Genomic DNA, 17315 nt, shown 5'->3' with positions numbered 1-17315 from the left:
GTACCATTTTTCAATGATATGGCTTAATAACAAACTATCTCGTGCGTAATTGTCAAATTTTGACACATGCGCCGTTACCAATCTATTCATGTGAAAAACACCATTGGCTGTAATGCCAACCTTACAATTTAACGAGTGGTTACAACCTTATGGATTTAACTGTATATGCAAATCCAAAAAATATAAATGAAATGATAGATTACAAGTACAAATTCATCATATTTTGTACAATTTAGATTCTTCGCTTACGCTCGGAAAGTAAAAATGATGTTGCTGTTTAAAAAATGTTGACATTATGAATCAGCACTTTTCAACCTTATTTTTTCTACTGGCTGATATATAGAGAATTTTCTTCAAATTTTATTTGTACTGCATTTTATTTTCTAAACAGCAAAGATAAATGAGTTTTCATCTTGGAAGATTTAATAGAATAATGGCCCATTTTATAAAAGAGCTTTATTATAGAAAAGTAAATATATTTCTTTTAAATAATAAACAATCGCTATTATAATTACTAAATTCTATAAGTAGGTTACTTTTCCAAACTATCATGATTGCCGAGATTACCTAATTAATTACAACTGATACGTTGCTTATCACAAGAATATCACTCATGGTTTTCGTTTGCTTTGTTTTTTCTTTTTCTCTTCTTCGACTATCTCATCGCGACTGGGTCCTGCTACTGCAGTAGCTTGAGGACTAGAAACCGCAACTCCATCTTTTCCTACGAAAGCCGTTCCTCTTGGAGCAGCAGCCGCTACACCTCCAGGTCCAGCAAGAGCAATAGCGCCAGGTTGCGCCTGTGCAATGGTAGGTTCACTGAGTTTGTCTGCAGCAGAAACAACTGAAACAACAACCAAAATGAATGAAATGTTACCAGTCTTAATATTTGAGTAATTTTACCTTCAGCGTCCCCCTCTGCAGAATCTCCTTCTTCATCACTCAGATGGTCTCCAGCATCGATAACTACGGAATCATCGTCTTGCTGATCGTTATCTGCGTACTCCAGAATTCCAAAACGATTACCAATTTCAGAATTTACTGCTTGCCGAAACTGCGCCTTGTCTTCTTTAGATTGCTCTAAATTTGCGGGTAAGGGATTTCTGAAAATACTGTCTTGAAAACTTCCTGGTTGGTTTAACAGAACTAAATTCTCAGGATACCCTTGTGGCAATGAAGTTTCGTCGCTTAATGCGTGTCTGGCAGAAATAGCTTCAATGGGCCTGTTTCTGAACACCAGATTTTGATATGGGGAAATAGTTTTAGTGGAAATTTGTGGGGCAAAGCTTGAACCTGTTTGAGCATACTTTAAATTGACATTTGATTGGACTCCGGGATAGATTTGATTATTGTAAGGGAAATTGGAGAAGAGTGGTTGTCCATTTAAGATGAAAAATCTCTGTCCTGGTCTGAGGTTTGTAGTGGGGTTGAATGCAGGATTGCGGTCTGCTGCAGCAAGAACGTCGGCTTCGGTTGCTTGTTTCTTGGTGTTGTCGTCTTCGTTAAAAGTTTCTATTTTTTCGGGCCTTTTTTCTCCTAAAATAGAAGCACGTGGTAAAGTAACATGACTTTAACATCTTTTTTTTCTCTTATTTGAATGGCAAGCTGCCTTTTTCATTCAAGACTAAAATTATAGCGCTAACACTAGAGATGCTTTTTGTTGCTAAGAACATTTTATTTTTTAATGTATTTTGTAGCGAAAAAAGAAAGAAAAAGAATGTCAGTTAGAAATGTTTTGTTGTTTTAATGGAAACTTACATAAAGAGAATAATATTATTAATGCATCTTTTTTAATTATCAATCAGATACAAAAAGTTAATAAATTATTATTGAAAATAAGGAACAAGTTTATTAGAAAGCAGGGTTATTGCCACAGATTTTTATAAATATTTGTACTCTGTGTGAGAGGCATAGAAAATACATGTACGTAACTTCAACTTATTTGGTATTAGTTGATGATTCTTTGATTCAAAAAAAGATATTAACTGATTCTAATCTACTAATTTAAGATTTTGTCATCCTAAATTGGAAATGGTATTAGTGATTATGCAAATTCAAATTTTTGTATTACGTATTTAGAATTTAGGACGTAAGCTTGTTAAATTAATGAAATATTTTAATGGAAACTTTTTGTGTGGGGATTTTGATATTAAAATTCTTCTTAAATTAACAGAATCACTTATAGCGGTAAGTATCTGTAGCAACGCCCTAAAATTTACGAGTTATAATCACAGATGGTTACCAGGTTTTTTGATTAATTATCAAAACAAGCAAGAAATCCAAAATTTAATTAATTTTGGATTTCTTGCATAAAATAGCAGACAAAATTAAGCGACAAAGTGGATTCGTAACTATAGCCTATACTTGATTTGTCAAAACTCTGAAGCTTTAACCACTACATTTAAGTATCAAAACAGAATGACATAAGTGACAGATATAATACATATTTGAACATTCACTCGGACCTACAAATGACACCATAAATTGTGGCTAAAGCAACGTCAGTCTATAGTTTATAATATACAGCGTGTTATTGAAAGGTACGTACAAAATAAAATCGGCAATTTGTCTCGAAGTACGGGTGCTAAAAGTAAAAAAAAGTTCAGGTAAAAGTGTTCTCCTTTTAGAGATAAAAATTATTAAAATTTATGTCCAAATTAGTTGTACGCCTCTGATAAAAAGATCATCTTTCTTTTCTATAGCAACATTTAGTCTTGACAAAAGTTTTGTTGTTACAGTTGCTAGGATTTACTAAAATAAATTAATTTTACCTATTTATCCTTCAGTAGCGCCTAAAAAGGTTGGATAAGGGTTAATTTTCCCCTTATAATTTTGATAACACAAAATAAGTTTTTCAGACTTCTTAGACTTCTCGAAGAACTGTCAATTTTGTTGCACGTACCTTTCAATAACACCCTGTATGAATCTCCTCAAAATTTTGACGTAAATGACGTTTCTTTGTCGCTAAGTGTTATATGCAACTTACGTTATTAATAAATAATCTTTCAAGAACAAAATGTTGCTTGCTATTTTCAATGTCGTAATTAATTACATTGGTCTGCAACAAAAATGGCTCAAAAAAACTATACGTGTATTTTATAGATTTTGATGTGTTAAATTCAAATGTGCCAACAGTGCCAACAGATTTTTTATCACGTTACACTTTTGAAATATGAAAGCAGAAAATTTTTCTCAAAAATCCAAATTTAAAGAATTTTGTTCCCGACTTTACACTTGCACTATACTCAATTTTATCTATTCAGATTGCAGTATCTCAGTAACCGGATGTGATAGGAAAATTCTGAAAATAGATTTGAACTCAGTCTTTACAAGATTTGTATCATTTAATTCAGGAGCCGGAACAATTTAAATTTTCTACAGATCAGTGTATTTTTAATTTATTAATCAATATGGAGCTGAAAATTAAAATATCAAACTAATACATACAGTTGTTTTCAAAAAATTTCGGGTAAGATGAGCAAATCAGGTTCTCATAGATCAATTAAAAGCAATTGGAATATGACTTTCATGTCAGTGTCATTTGCCTGAAATGTTTTGGAAACGACGGTATTGCAGAAATTGTCCAAAGTATATTGGAATTAAGCAAAGCGTGGAAAATATTAATAACTAAAACAAGAACGGAAATGTTTTTGTGAAAAACAAAAACTTATCTTATGTAGATAGTACTTCCTTCACCATCGAAGTACAATTAAATAAATCCAGTTGTTTAGAAAAAATAATATAGGTACATAATACCTACCAATCGCAGTGTACGAAAAACATCTTGCTCATGAAAGGATCAAACCTTCGAGTTAGTAGCCCGTGCTCTAATCAACTAAACTATAAACCTTTGGGAAACGTGGCTATATATTCGTATAAAAAATTAAGGCGAATTCATAAACCACAAGTACAGGAGTATATTATAAAATTTAAATATCATTTATTATGAAAAAAATTGAGTTGACGTCATCAAATTGTTGGTGGAAATGATTAGACAGATTTTGGTTGGGGTTTTACCATGTACACAAAAATCGAAAAACCATGAAAGTAAATTCACAGATGGACCCTGTTACAATACTTTCTTAGCATACGCCGAGGAAGTAAAAAAATATCTATGATATAAAAAATCTTTCAAAATATGCATACAGTAAAGAGTATTCTCAATTTGAAAATAATGTCTTGATGGAGAAAAATCGTATTTTGTTGACTCATTCAAGCACTTTTTTAAGTAGTACTGAAGTCCTTAAATCTTAGTTAAATTTTATAAAATAACATGCTTCAGTACTTGTGATTTATTAATCCATCCTATTTTTTTGCTTTGGACGTTTAAATTTTTGGAAAAAAATCAAAAATACAAAACAGTATTCTACAATTTAACTTTCAATCTATAAAATCAACTGATCTGAAATCTTGCAAACGTTTAGAGCAAACATGGTAAATCGCTAGTCAATTTTTTATATCTTCGGCATTACTGATTTTCGATACGTCTCTAAAATTGTCAGAAACCAAAAATTACCGGACTAGGAATTTTTTCAGCTACCTATAATATCCAATTTAAGCTAACTATTCGAACACGTACATGTTATTTTAGAAATAAATAAAGAAAATGATGTCTGTAATATAAAAAATCTTGTAAAGCCGAGAAAAAAGTCTTCGGCTGGTCTTATTACTTTTCAGCTATGGAGGGTTATATATACACTCGCAGTTCCATCCGTTAAAAACAATATAATCAATAAAAATGTTCTTTATATAAAAATTGGGACCAAAAATTTTATGTTTCACTCGCCCGAAACGAGTTTTTGCGAATACTCGTAATCTAAAAAGTCTTGTTTCTGGCTTTGTACTACAAATAATTATTCTTGCATATCTCCTCTCAAAATCTGACGTCGTTTCAGAATTTTTCTATCCTAATCTCTCTAAAATGTGCAAAATATATGGACGGAATTTCACCACCAGGAATGCTATTTTGCTCGGTTAATGTTTAAGAATATAAAGTTCAAAGTAGACCAAAGTATTAAATATCTAGATAATGTTTCTTCGGTTACAAAACCTCCACCTTATCACTTACAATAATATCTTAGATACGATGGAAAATTACTACTTGATTGCGAAAACTTGGCCAAAGATATTATGTAATGGAACTGGATGAAACTTATTTCGGACTAAAACTCTCAAAATTTCAGTCCACCGTGGTAAAAATACGATCAAAGACAGCTACGTATTTTTGTATATTTATGATAGTTGAATTTTAACAAACTTTCAAACTGACAGTATTCTGACAACACGAAAATTCTATCAAAGACAAATTTTCAAAAATCCATTGCTGTCTTCGACTGTGTTTTTTACTGCTCTCTCGGTATATAAATACCGAGTTGTGTCCTATTTTATGACACGTGGTTAAGGACTATTTATGGAGCAGCGAAAGAATGATTAAAAAACCCTTCAAAGTTTAATTTTTCTTTTCAATATTTTACCAGATTGTAAGTCACTATTGTCTTTGCCATTTCTATTGAAACACCACCTGTTGATTTTGCTTAAAATTTAGCAATTGGTAACAGCTTTCGGTTGATTAACAACGGCTTTTAGTTCGAAAATTGTCTGAATATGGACGTTGCCAAATTTACGATTAACAAGTGGTGTTTCAATAGAAATGGCAAAGACTATACTTAGGTAAGTGTTTGGGTACATAAAATTGAGCGGACTTTCATTATTCAGAATAATTTTGTAATATAACAAAAAAACTTAAAATGGTTCAGGATAAATCTGACAACAATGGCTAGTTTTCACGTTTTTTGATGTATTTATCGAAATCGGTGTTTTGTTTTCGTAAATAAACGTCAAACGTAAGGAATTTTCTAATGATTTGTCTCGAACTTGAACTTGTTTGGGAGAGAACAGATTAAATATTAGATATTAGTAAAATGATACAAAAATAAGTATTTTTTTCACTGTTCACCAACGCCAGGGAATCAAAACATAATATTACGCCTTTTAAATACTATCTTGCGTAAAATTACGAGAAACGAAATTATTTTCACGTTGATTGATGGTGGAGGTTACTACTTTAACTAACATCTTTCTAATAATGGTATAATTTTCATGTCAACTTTCTAGTACCAGATCCATTATTACATTTATTATTGTTTATGGATCCCGTTTTACAAAGCAATAATTTATTATTACAAGTGAGTGAATTTCACCCGCACACTACACATTATTGCATAAAACGATGTCATTGTACTCGAACACGCGATTTGAATACACGATCTAACATTTTTGTTTTGACAGTGACCTATTTATGAAAGACGCATAAACAATTCACAGTTACCTTTACTTTGGAATGGGGGGATTTTCGCGGGGTTGGTGGGCACTTCTTCAGCGTCTTTCTCAATCGGAGGGATGTGAGCTGGTTTTGGATATCCTGCCACAAATACTGGTCTAGGGGGTGCATGTGGGGTGTCCCTAATAATCACGTTCGGTCCCCCTTGTGGAACTAAGAAGTTTCCAGGAGGAGATCCGGGCTGTAGCAGGAAAGGCTGGCCCGGAGCGGCGCCTCCGTGGTAAAGAACTATCTGTGGCTGCACTCTGTAATTAAGTTAATTTGAATACGGCCTTGAGGTAATAACATCATTTGAAAAATATTATATTGAACATGCACCTCCGTTACATAATTTAGAGGACACGTTAATTAATTACTGCCATTCGAGTATGCATTTACGTTTGAAGAAAATTGAGTTGCATCATATGAATTTTTGTGTAATGTTTACCTTTTGTTTGTAAACACGAAAATGGATACAATTATTAGCATTTAATTGGAGCATATATGTATTTTATGTAACTAATTTAGCGAGCGTAAAGTTTTAATTACTTTACTCGAATTCCTCTCTGGACGAGAGACGACAAATTAATATTTGATATTGTTTTACATAGTTGCTTGTATGAATTTTATATCACGATATGTATTATTTGTTTACAAAGGTGTTAATGCGTGATTTGTTACTGTAAATAACAAAGAATAATATTTTTTTATTCCGTTAGAATAATACCATCATGATAACCACATTTCCTTGTAGATACCGCTATTGTATTTTCACGGTCGTGAGTAATGTAATTCATTACTCACGGGTTGCAAGTTGTCGCATAAGACGTCAGGATGGTCACATAATTTCTTTAGAATTCTGGAAGCACACTTCATGATTAGTGTAACATAGTAAGTATGTAATATTTCTGTAAATCTTTCTGTAAATTTTATGTATATGAATTACAACTTATTTTTTTTTTCGAACAACACGAATATGTTAATTTAAAAATAGAAATTAACCCAGAGATAGAGTAGAGCATTTTATCAACAATTTCAGATGACGTCATAAATTTTTGGATGGGAACAAATAAATTGCAAAATTACTGTTTTAGCATACTTACATATACTTTCTGTGGCAAGGATATAAATAAGATGATTAATAATTGCTTTTTTAATACATGAAAACATTATTTTAGATTTTATACTGTTGAGATTTTACTGGCAGTTATTCACTTAAAAAATGATTGTGCAACAACTGGTTTCCTTGGTGAATAATAAATATCATTTGAGGTTAACCAACAATTAACAAATTGCAAACAATTTTCCCCGCATTGTAATACCAAAATATACTCTTACGTTTGCCAGAGTTTGAGGTTGTACCATCGAAATTGAGTCACAAAAATTTGGAAACATTTCACAAAATTAGGATAGTGGATATTTTCGATACATAATTCGACGCTAATTTTCTTCCCAGCTCCAAAATTATGACCACAGAATATTTTTGTTAGCATGGCTAGTATTCATTGTGGGATTAATTTAAACATAAACTAGATGCAGTGAATTGTGGTTAAAAAAGGTAAAAACAGAAACAAGCTGATGGCTATCTCTGTGAGAGAATAGAAGAAAAATGTATGAAATAAATATTTGGATAGATGATAATCAAAGCTTATTTTCACTAAAAAGTTGTTTAATGTTTCTTAGAATGACGTAACACATTTTTTGGAGAGGAGGTATAAATAATCTGAATAAATTCAGTTAAATTAATATTTATAAATAAAGTGTGACAAAAAACGTCCTTAAGTTGGCGCTCGACAAGCAAGTCGTCTTTCTCATCCTCCACAACGCAAAAGGGAGAAAAACAAAGACACCTAAAAATCCAGCGCCGGTTTCCTGACGGTTTTTATTGATCGTACGTTATCTCTTAGAAGGATGTTATGTAATTTCTGAAACTTATTAATTTTGAAAAACAGGTTTGGTCTATCGAAGTGCAGAATTTATTTTGCAGTTTGATGGAAGAAGCTTGTTTTTTAAGACAGCTTGTGAATAATTAGTCAGGAAAACCTACTTATTTCTGAGCTAAAGTGATAGATGATACATTTTCAAAAATCGGGGAAGAATTTTTATAGTACCAAAAAATGGAATCATTTACAAATGTAACGAATTAGTTGCAACATAATTTATTATAAATGTCTTTAATTAAAAACTTTAATAGAAAGTTATTAGGAGAAACGTAATTCTAATTATTATCACATCAAAAAACTATTCATATTACATAAGTACTACTCCTGTTTTCTGAGGTTTTTGAGTTTGTCGTTAGAATGTTAATTATTAAAGATTACATACATAAAACATGCTATGTTTTACGTCCAGTGTAGTAATTAATTATGGAGTGAATTCACTAAAAATCAACAAAAAAATTTCACAAAAAAAAAACTCTAAAACAAAACTGTTGAAGTTTTTAAGATAATTCTTGTCAGGTAATATTGTAATTATATTGTAATATAAAATTCTTTGTACTAATAAACAAACCGAAATTGTTTATTACGTTTTAAAGTTATAATATTCTTATATTTTTATTTATATATTTGTAGGTGTAAATATGGGAAGAACTTTTCAAGATCAGAATATCAACAAGATTTATTGGAAGAAATCATTCGAAAAATATAGTAGATAAACGTAATTAATTGTATAGAACAATAGTTCCCTAAGCTATACTAAAAAAAAGACAAGAATAATTAATAAATAATAAAATTTAATTATTTAAAACTATGTGTGCTCTTCACCTTGTCACGTTTTGATTGGTTAAAATTGAAAGTAAGTGTTGTTCTCAAGGGAAGAAAATTTTAGATGGTGCCAATTGTTTTGGAAAATTTTCATCAGTGCGTTTAGTACTGTAATAACAAAAAATACCTTTATAAAACGTTTAATCTTAACTATTAAAAAGTTTATTTTTTATTTGCCTAAAAAAAAAAAAATTCAGGAGAGACTGTCGTGACATAAATCAGAAACTATCACATATTAGTCACTGAAAACCTTGTCCTTTTCTCTGTAAAATATTTTTAGAAAAAAAAAATAGAAATGCAATTATCGTAACAATAATTTCAAACACATTGTTACTGTTACGAAACTAGCAAACGGGGTGAACTGGTCTCGAAGATAAAACGTTACCGATAACTAGGTGAACGGCGAGTGACAGCTTTAATAAAATTCGATTGATTGTATTGTGATTGCTAATAATGGACCAGCTACAACAGCATAAATATTCAAAGTAAAAGTATATGTACCTTGGAAAGTGTTGTTTATCACCGATAAAATTGTACGAAGGAATTTGGAATTGAGGATCCAGTAGAGCCACATCGTACTGCAGTTCAGGAGTATATTGTTGTCTTTCAGGTACATAAAGCACTTGTTTGGGTTCAATAGTCCTGCTGGACATTTGTGGAGGTTCTGGTCGAGGCAAGGCTTCTGAAGAATACACCGCCGCTACCACCAAGGCTACGTGAAGAAACATTTTGCCTGCAAAATGACACATAAATTGGCATCTAAATTTAGAACGAGCATCAGTTTGGCAAACAATGTTGTTCTGCTATTGTGTTATTCACCCCATGAAGAGAATTGAGATTCTGGACTGGAAACGTGGACTCTCACCTCCATCAGAGTGTAGATAATCTTTTATTGTTACATGCTGACACTTTTAACAATAACGGGTTATTTAAGAACTGAAGGTACGATTACGATAAAATGTGGATGAAAGTAGTTGTTTTAATTGATAGTGAGCAAGCTTAAGTACAGACCGTTATACGGAAATTATTTAGATTACACACAGGATGTCATTAAATTAAATCGATATAACACTTACATAATTCATAATTGATGAGTGGTAGGTACTCGTACAAAAACAAATATGAAGTACAATGAAAGAATGGACTTAAGTAATCGAAATAGCCGACAGTAAACATTTTTTATTTTCTGGTAGTTTGTTTAATATCAAACTTTTTCAGGTTTTTTAATATAAAACTTTCCGTATTATATTTAAGACCTTTTTAGACTTCTTTTCTTTTTGCTGGTTACTACGACTGACAGACTTGCTGTGATTTAAAAAGGTCGTGAATGTAAGATCTATTTATTTATGTAAATGTTTACTTGGTAATATATGAAGCCCACAGGCAATTTGTCTTATACTACTCGTTTATCAAAGACACCCAGATTAACAAAAACTCTTTTTTTTTTACTGAATATCTCAAAATATTGCGTGTATAAAAGAAAAACAATTATTATTTATTGAAAATAAAATTTTTCTTTAAGATATCCATATTTTATTGTTAAAAAACTAGATGGAAATTCAAACAGGTTCCAAAATAGGATGTGACACTTGACACTAACTATAAACTATAAATTGTGCAATATCGACTTTTTAAACTCCTAGTGCTTTTAACTAACTGTCAGTACCTCCCGGTAATCCCTTATATATAATTAATTTTTATTGACTTTATATGCTGCCAGTTAAACATGAAGTGAGCATGTATATGAAAAAAATAAATTGTTAGGATTCGCGTGTTTATAAGTAATAACGTCGTTAACCCAATTTTTAGTAGTTTTTTTTTTATTTAATTTTACTCTCTATCGTTTGTCATAAAAAGGTTAACACAGTTAGAAGCGTGTGATGAAGGCAGGAAAAAACAAAGATCTTAATTTGTAGTAAAAATTCCAGAATTAACCTTTTAGTTATCGTATCTTTAAGTTTTTTTTTTTTTTTCAATAAACTTCATAAAATGTGGGTTATCGTTAAAACTTTTCTCTTGACTGCTTAATATCTTGCCGCACGAATCTGAATCTTGAACTAAATTACATTTAATTGCTGAAGTGTTTTTTTTTCATAGTGGAAAATTTTATTGTTCTTGAGAAAGTAAAATTTAAGTAATTTTCAGCTAGATCTATCTAAAAAAATATTTTTTTAGTAATCGCGAAGTTTTTGGCTTCATATGGTGTCAGAAATACTTTTTAGTACTTACAAGCGTAGTTTCAATTTTACTTAAAATAAAATGTATTGGGTAAACTATATGTGGTAATTTAAAAATTAATATTAATTACATGTTTTGTTCTCTAAATATTTACGTGTTTATGTATTCTCATGAAATATGCTAAAAGGGGACAAAACATTAAAAACACAATTAGAAAAACTAATTCAAGCTGTTTTGATAATACCTATTATTTTATTAAATTGCAAAAAATGCCAAATTTACTCCACAAGTAGTGCCTACACAATATATACAACTGCCAGCCAATAAAAAAATATCTAAAATTTTGCATTAATATATGTAGATCAATTTTTTGGTTTTGTGGTGTTAGATACATATTTGTCAGCTAAAGACAAATCAATACAGAAGTGTTCAGTATGACTAAGAATAATTTTTTGTAGAAATAAAGAATTTGTCACAATTTACCTTTTTCAAAAAAATATTATTTTCAACACGTTGTAGGAAATAACAGATACCTCTAGTTTTCGAAATAAGAAAGTGGCGGTTATATTTAAAAATAATAATCGGAAAGTTCAGGCGTTTACTAGGTACTGCAATATTGTTAATATAATTATTTTATATCATATGAAGAGTAATTATATTAAAGAATGTAATTTTCATACTTGTTTCAAATAACACTGAAATCGTAAAAATTATAGATACACACAATAATTATTGTTGTTACAATTGTTTCAGTTCTATTGCTATTCTCTTTTGTTAGAGCATGTTATTCGGTTTGTTTCTAATTTCAATCGTAAGTTCTGAAAAAACTTCGAAAATATTGTTGTTCAAACTTCAACAAAGAGTCAATAGTAAATATATATTTTACATAAAAAAAAACAACTAGGTTCAAGTTTTCTACTTTAATATTCAGTTACATTTTTCTTTCATCGAAATTGTTTTTAACCACATGAATACAATTTTTTTTAATCATAAATCTTTCATGTAAGTCGTAAGTTTTTTATGTACCATAGGGTTTTTTTAAAATTAAAGATAATTGTTGGTGGCTTAAAAAACAGTTGGTTTTTACGTTTACTGTTTAAAATCATGTCCAGGAATAAAACAATTTACTTCATCAGCAAACCAGAAGAAAAAAATTAAAATCATTTTCCAAAAAATTAAATTAATTTCGAAAAAAAAAAATAAAAAAAATGTTTCGGTACTATTAATTGAACTGCATAATGTCATTAGAAATTCTAAAACAAACCTTACAGTTAGCAAATTAATCAGATTTTACCTGTGAATTATCATACGTACATACTTAGAAAAAAATCTCAATTTTCCCACTAGTCAGCATGAATTTAAATTTTAAATTTATTTTAAAATTTGTATATTTATATTCTTCAAACTTCAAACACTATACGCAAGAAAAGTGTCACAGTTGAAACCGAAATTAAACATTGTTTAAAAAATAAATAACTATAAATCACAAGCCATTAAATCCCGCAAATAACAAATTTAAATACCCCGAAATGCATTAAAATTTTATACGGTTAGAACCAATTAAAAACGGTTATCTACCGTTTCAGCGACGAGTTTGAGAAAACCCGCTAGTCCCTCGAACCATTTAAAAAATTAAAAAAAAAAACACTCACCTAGTCAAAGTAGCCCCAGCTTTGTGCACAAGAGTATAGATAAGCAATAACTCCTTCAGAGGACCAACGACCTCTCTTATACACGCCTGAAGGAGGGGAGGAGTCACCAATGCCAAGTGTCTTCAACGTTGTCCCGATGATACCTTATATTCATACAGACATGCTGAATGCACCTCACGATTTTTATTTTATTCATTTGTGGAATATAGTTTCTTTTCATTCTTGTAGTAACTCGTCACTTTTCGATTAGTTTTTTTCAGCTTAAGGACAGTTTGTATTCCGAGCGTGTTTGGTTTGTCATCATCTTTATCGGGGCACTGCCAAAAATTCAGAGTCAAAAGTTCATTGTCAAGTTTTTACTTTCGGTTGTGTACATCGTAGTTATTTGGAGATTCGCTTTCTTTGCGTTTTTTAACTGTGTATTATTGGCGTTTTATGAGCGTAACATAATTTCATTGTCTAGAATCTATAAATAATTATACCTATGTGTGGTGAGATGATTGATGTGTTAAAACCGTTTGGCATTGTTTTTAAATTAATGATAGTTAAGGTCTGTTTAGTTTGGATTTTGAATAAAAAGTGTTAAGAAAATTAGGTAAATAAATAATCAATATTATACCTAGAGGAATTATATACATACATATATGCATAAAGTTTACGAAACATGCAATTTTTTATCTATAACTGTATATCCTCGCAAACCTGATGCAGCTAACAGGACTAAATTGGGCGCTATTAGCACTTATTACAGAGAGTAGAATGTAAAGTATGTACAACTTATAATTATGTAAATTTTGAATGATATATTGTTAATAGTTCTTTCGAGTATCTGAATATTCTACTCAAAGTTTTTGAAGGTATATTATCAAAGATGATTTTTTTTCTTTTATAAATACGTATGATTACTTTTTTGTAAATTTGAGGTATACTAGCAAAATATTTCTTTTTCCTTTACTTTATAATCATAACTTCTACTACTTACAAGAATGCAAATTATTTTCTGTATTGCTCTAAAAATAAACACAATTTAGTTAATGGCATGGACCATATTAGTGACAGCTTATAAAAAAAGAAACCATTGAAAATTGTTAGAAATTGCATATAATAAATAGTGTGGAAACTGTGCTAGTTTTTTAATGAAGAACACTTTTGTTGTTAGCTACATTGATTACAATATCATATATTGGTTCCTTTTATGATTTGTATAAAATGATGTTTAGTGTTAAGGGTAATTTAGCCAACTGCACTAATTATTATTATATTAGTACCTTTATGGACAAACAACATATAGATGATGTGTTTTCAAGAACTAACATAATGGGGTTCGAACAAAAACTTTTAATATTATTTAATAACGAAGACATTTAGAAGAAGTAGCAAATTTTTTGCACCGTGTTTAACTACCGTGTAGTCACTTAATGTTCTGTTTACTTACAATAATTGTAAAAACCGTTACGTTAAATATAGAAAACAAAGAATTTTTTTTGTACCTTCTTGCGTTTTGTGATATACCAAGTGAACATTTAATTTTTCAAATACGTATTTCCAATTATTTTTAACTTTCCAGTTCGCCCAATATGAAATTTTGTTCAGAGAGGTTTTTTTTTATTTTATATTATGTTGTTTGGGCTATTTTCGAGTACCCTAAATTCCGTCGTTTTTAAACGAATTTTGAAAAATCCAAATAGTTGCGGTTTTTGACGGAGAAGAAACAGTAATAATTCTTTAATAACATCTAACATATAACATTAACAATTGTTGTTGTTATAATCTAATTTTAAGACCACAGGCGAACAAACAACGTCTGGAAATAGTTTAAATCCTCCATGCTATGAAATGTTTAAATATTTAAACCAAAATTTAATTATCTTCAAAAATATTATTATTATTATTTAAAATTGCGGGTACTGAGGAAGCTGTACTTCATATGATTATTGAATATTGGGCGTAAAACTGAAAAAACTTATCAAGTTGGCGCTGATTTTTTGTACACATTATGTAAGTATGTCCGCAATAAACCTAAAATTTAATCGACGCCAACTGACAACGCGGAATGGTGTAATTTAACCTCATTTTTTTCCTATAATAAAATTAACGCTTTTCAATAATTCTGTCAAATATTATTTATACACAATATTACAGATTAATAAAACATACGTTTTTCGTCACATTAGATTCGTTGAAAAAAATTGGTCTAAGGTTATTTAGACAGAATTTCCCTCGCCCCTGAAGTACAATACATTACATCACATATCCATTAATATCCAGTTGTTTTTCCAAAAATGATAAAATTTTATTTTGGGAAATTTTATTTATTTTATGACTAATAACCCGTGTAAGTTAAGAGTTGTCGCTAACTTATTTACAACTTTCTCTGTATAACACAAGGGCAATTTTTTTAAAACAAAATTTCAGTTATTTATGTAAATTTCGGAACACGGTTTTTATAACTGACCTAACAAAACTGTAGAAATTACGGGTGAAACATTGCCAACTTTTTGTCGGAAATGAGATGCAGGGTCGAAGAAAGTATCTCATTTCCAACAAGGAAAGTCGACAATGTTTTTCCTGTGGTTTCTAGAGTTTTGAACGTTGAAAACTGTGTTCTGAAATTTCCATAAGTAATTGAGACATTTATTTTTAAAAATATGTGATGAAAAATTTCAGCAAAATTTTAAAAAGAATGTTTATGATAAACTGTGTAAAATCTATCCTTGTGCTATACTGTGTGATCTAAAATGACTGAGTCTCTTTCTAGTACTTTTTACTGAAAACATCGTGATATTAATTTCAACTAAAAATCCAGGATTGCCAACAGACTCAGTCATTTCTGATCACGCGGTAGGTTAGAGAAAGTTGTGGGGAGGTTATATTTAAAATTTCATAAAAATTTCTGTTTAGAATGGAGGTATTGCATTTTGAAAATGTATTGCATATTCCAAAAGAGCCAAAGGTAGCGAGTCCTCTTAAAATAAAAATATAGATAACAGTCACAATGTAAGAAAAAAAGTGGCCCATGAGGTGATTGGACGAAGGGACCACTGGACTGCTCTCCATGTTATTATGTAATTTTTTTTTTGCGAAAATCTAGATGTCTAGAAAAAAAATCAAGACATGTGATACATAAATCATACATAATTATAAGACTATGTAATTTTATAAAATTTAAATAACATTTACCATGCAGAATGTGGAGGTGACGCTATTTTAAATTGTGATTTTCAGCAGACCACTGCTAATGTAATTGTGCACTTGAAAATCGTGTTTCAAATAGCAACGAAACAAAAAACAAGATCTTATTTATGTTTATATATCGATAGTTTAATTTGAATGAGTTTATCTTCTCAAAACACAGGACTAAAATTATTATTAATTAAACCACAATCGAACCAAATGTTCTGAATATTAGAATTCTTATTTTATCGTTATTATTTAAAGACGTGCATATTCTTCATATTTTGGAGAAAATGGGGTGACTTGTTTGACCAATAAAAAATTTGTGACGACGTCATCAACATGGATAATACTAGTCACAACATAAATGAAAAGTAGTCACAGGTCACAGCGTATTATCAGTGCAAGAAAAAACAAGGACACGTATATCAACTTGGACTGGTGCCGTGTAATACTAAAAATAACAGCACTGTATTCCCAAAATTTTCTGAGAAAATGGAGTGAGCCGTTCCCGATTTAATCAATAAAATAAATTGACTCATTCATTAATTTTTTTGGCCCACCGGTTTAAGCATAACTGAAAAATATAAGTAAAAATTCATATTTTGCACATTTTGGGTAGAATTTATTCGGCAAAATTTTGAGACGATGTCATCAATTTTTTGGGGTTAATAAACATTTTGAATAAAACGTTACCATGTTAAAAAGTTATAACTTCAAAACGTCTACAATATTTAAAAGTATTCAGTTTTGCAATTCTTGATTTAATCAATAAAATAAACTGACTCAGGCATTAATTTTTTTGAGGCAAATCTAAAAAATATTAATGCAGTGATAAATCAGAAGTATGATTGACTCATCATATTTTGCACATTTAAGATTTATTCAGCAATATTTTAAGCTGACGTTATTATTTTTTTAGGGGGATGAGCAAAAACATTTTGATCAAAAATTTACGGTGCTTATGATAACTTTGGAACATCTCCAAGATTTCAAAACCTTCGGTTTTGCAGTTCGTGATTAAATCAATAAAATAAATTCATGCATTCAATAATTTTTTTTTTCACCTTGTATAAGCAAATCCAAAACATATCAAAGCAATCAGTTTGGCAAATTCAAAATTAAATTGCAAAATGTTGTTTTATAATTTTGATTTTTTTTTTTTTTGGGTAAAAACTCAACACGGACTCATAAACTACATGTATCGCACTATGTTATTTTACACAA

General features: G+C 30.0%; 1 protein-coding gene across 2 annotated transcripts; it reads right to left on the bottom strand.

Annotated features, from left to right (window-relative positions):
* Positions 1-441: 441 nt before the first annotated feature.
* LOC135122691 (uncharacterized) lies at positions 442-13021 on the bottom strand. Of its 2 annotated transcripts, XM_064047048.1 has the most exons (6): positions 12915-13021; positions 9586-9817; positions 6329-6585; positions 1164-1536; positions 904-1103; positions 442-844 (listed from the first exon to the last, which is right to left on the bottom strand). In XM_064047048.1, exons 2-6 carry the CDS (start codon positions 9810-9812, stop codon positions 612-614), a joined length of 1290 nt encoding a protein of 429 aa, XP_063903118.1. In that variant the 5' UTR covers positions 9813-9817; positions 12915-13021; the 3' UTR covers positions 442-611. The 2 variants fall into 2 exon arrangements, with proteins under 2 accessions (XP_063903118.1, XP_063903117.1); XM_064047047.1 differs by having other exon boundaries at positions 904-1536.
* Positions 13022-17315: the final 4294 nt, after the last annotated feature.

Source organism: Zophobas morio, unplaced genomic scaffold (assembly GCF_036711695.1).
Source record: "Zophobas morio isolate AGI-343-1 ecotype UQ-CSIRO unplaced genomic scaffold, CSIRO_AGI_Zmor_V1 ptg000005l, whole genome shotgun sequence".
NCBI classification, from domain to species: Eukaryota; Metazoa; Arthropoda; class Insecta; order Coleoptera; family Tenebrionidae; genus Zophobas; species Zophobas morio.
The sequence above is the reverse complement of the archived record's forward strand: the minus strand, read 5'-3'. Positions and strand labels throughout refer to the sequence as shown.

Excerpts from the sequence above, each read along its gene's own strand:
- LOC135122691 (XM_064047047.1), bottom strand. The coding sequence starts at position 9,812 with ATGTTTCTTCACGTAGCCTTGGTGGTAGCGGCGGTGTATTCTTCAGAA. Across the intron at positions 6,586-9,585 it reads GATAAACAACACTTTCCAAG|AGTGCAGCCACAGATAGTTC; the intron begins GTACATATACTT and ends ACTTAATTACAG. Across the intron at positions 1,537-6,328 it reads CCCCCCATTCCAAAGTAAAG|GAGAAAAAAGGCCCGAAAAA; the intron begins GTAACTGTGAAT and ends CTTCTATTTTAG.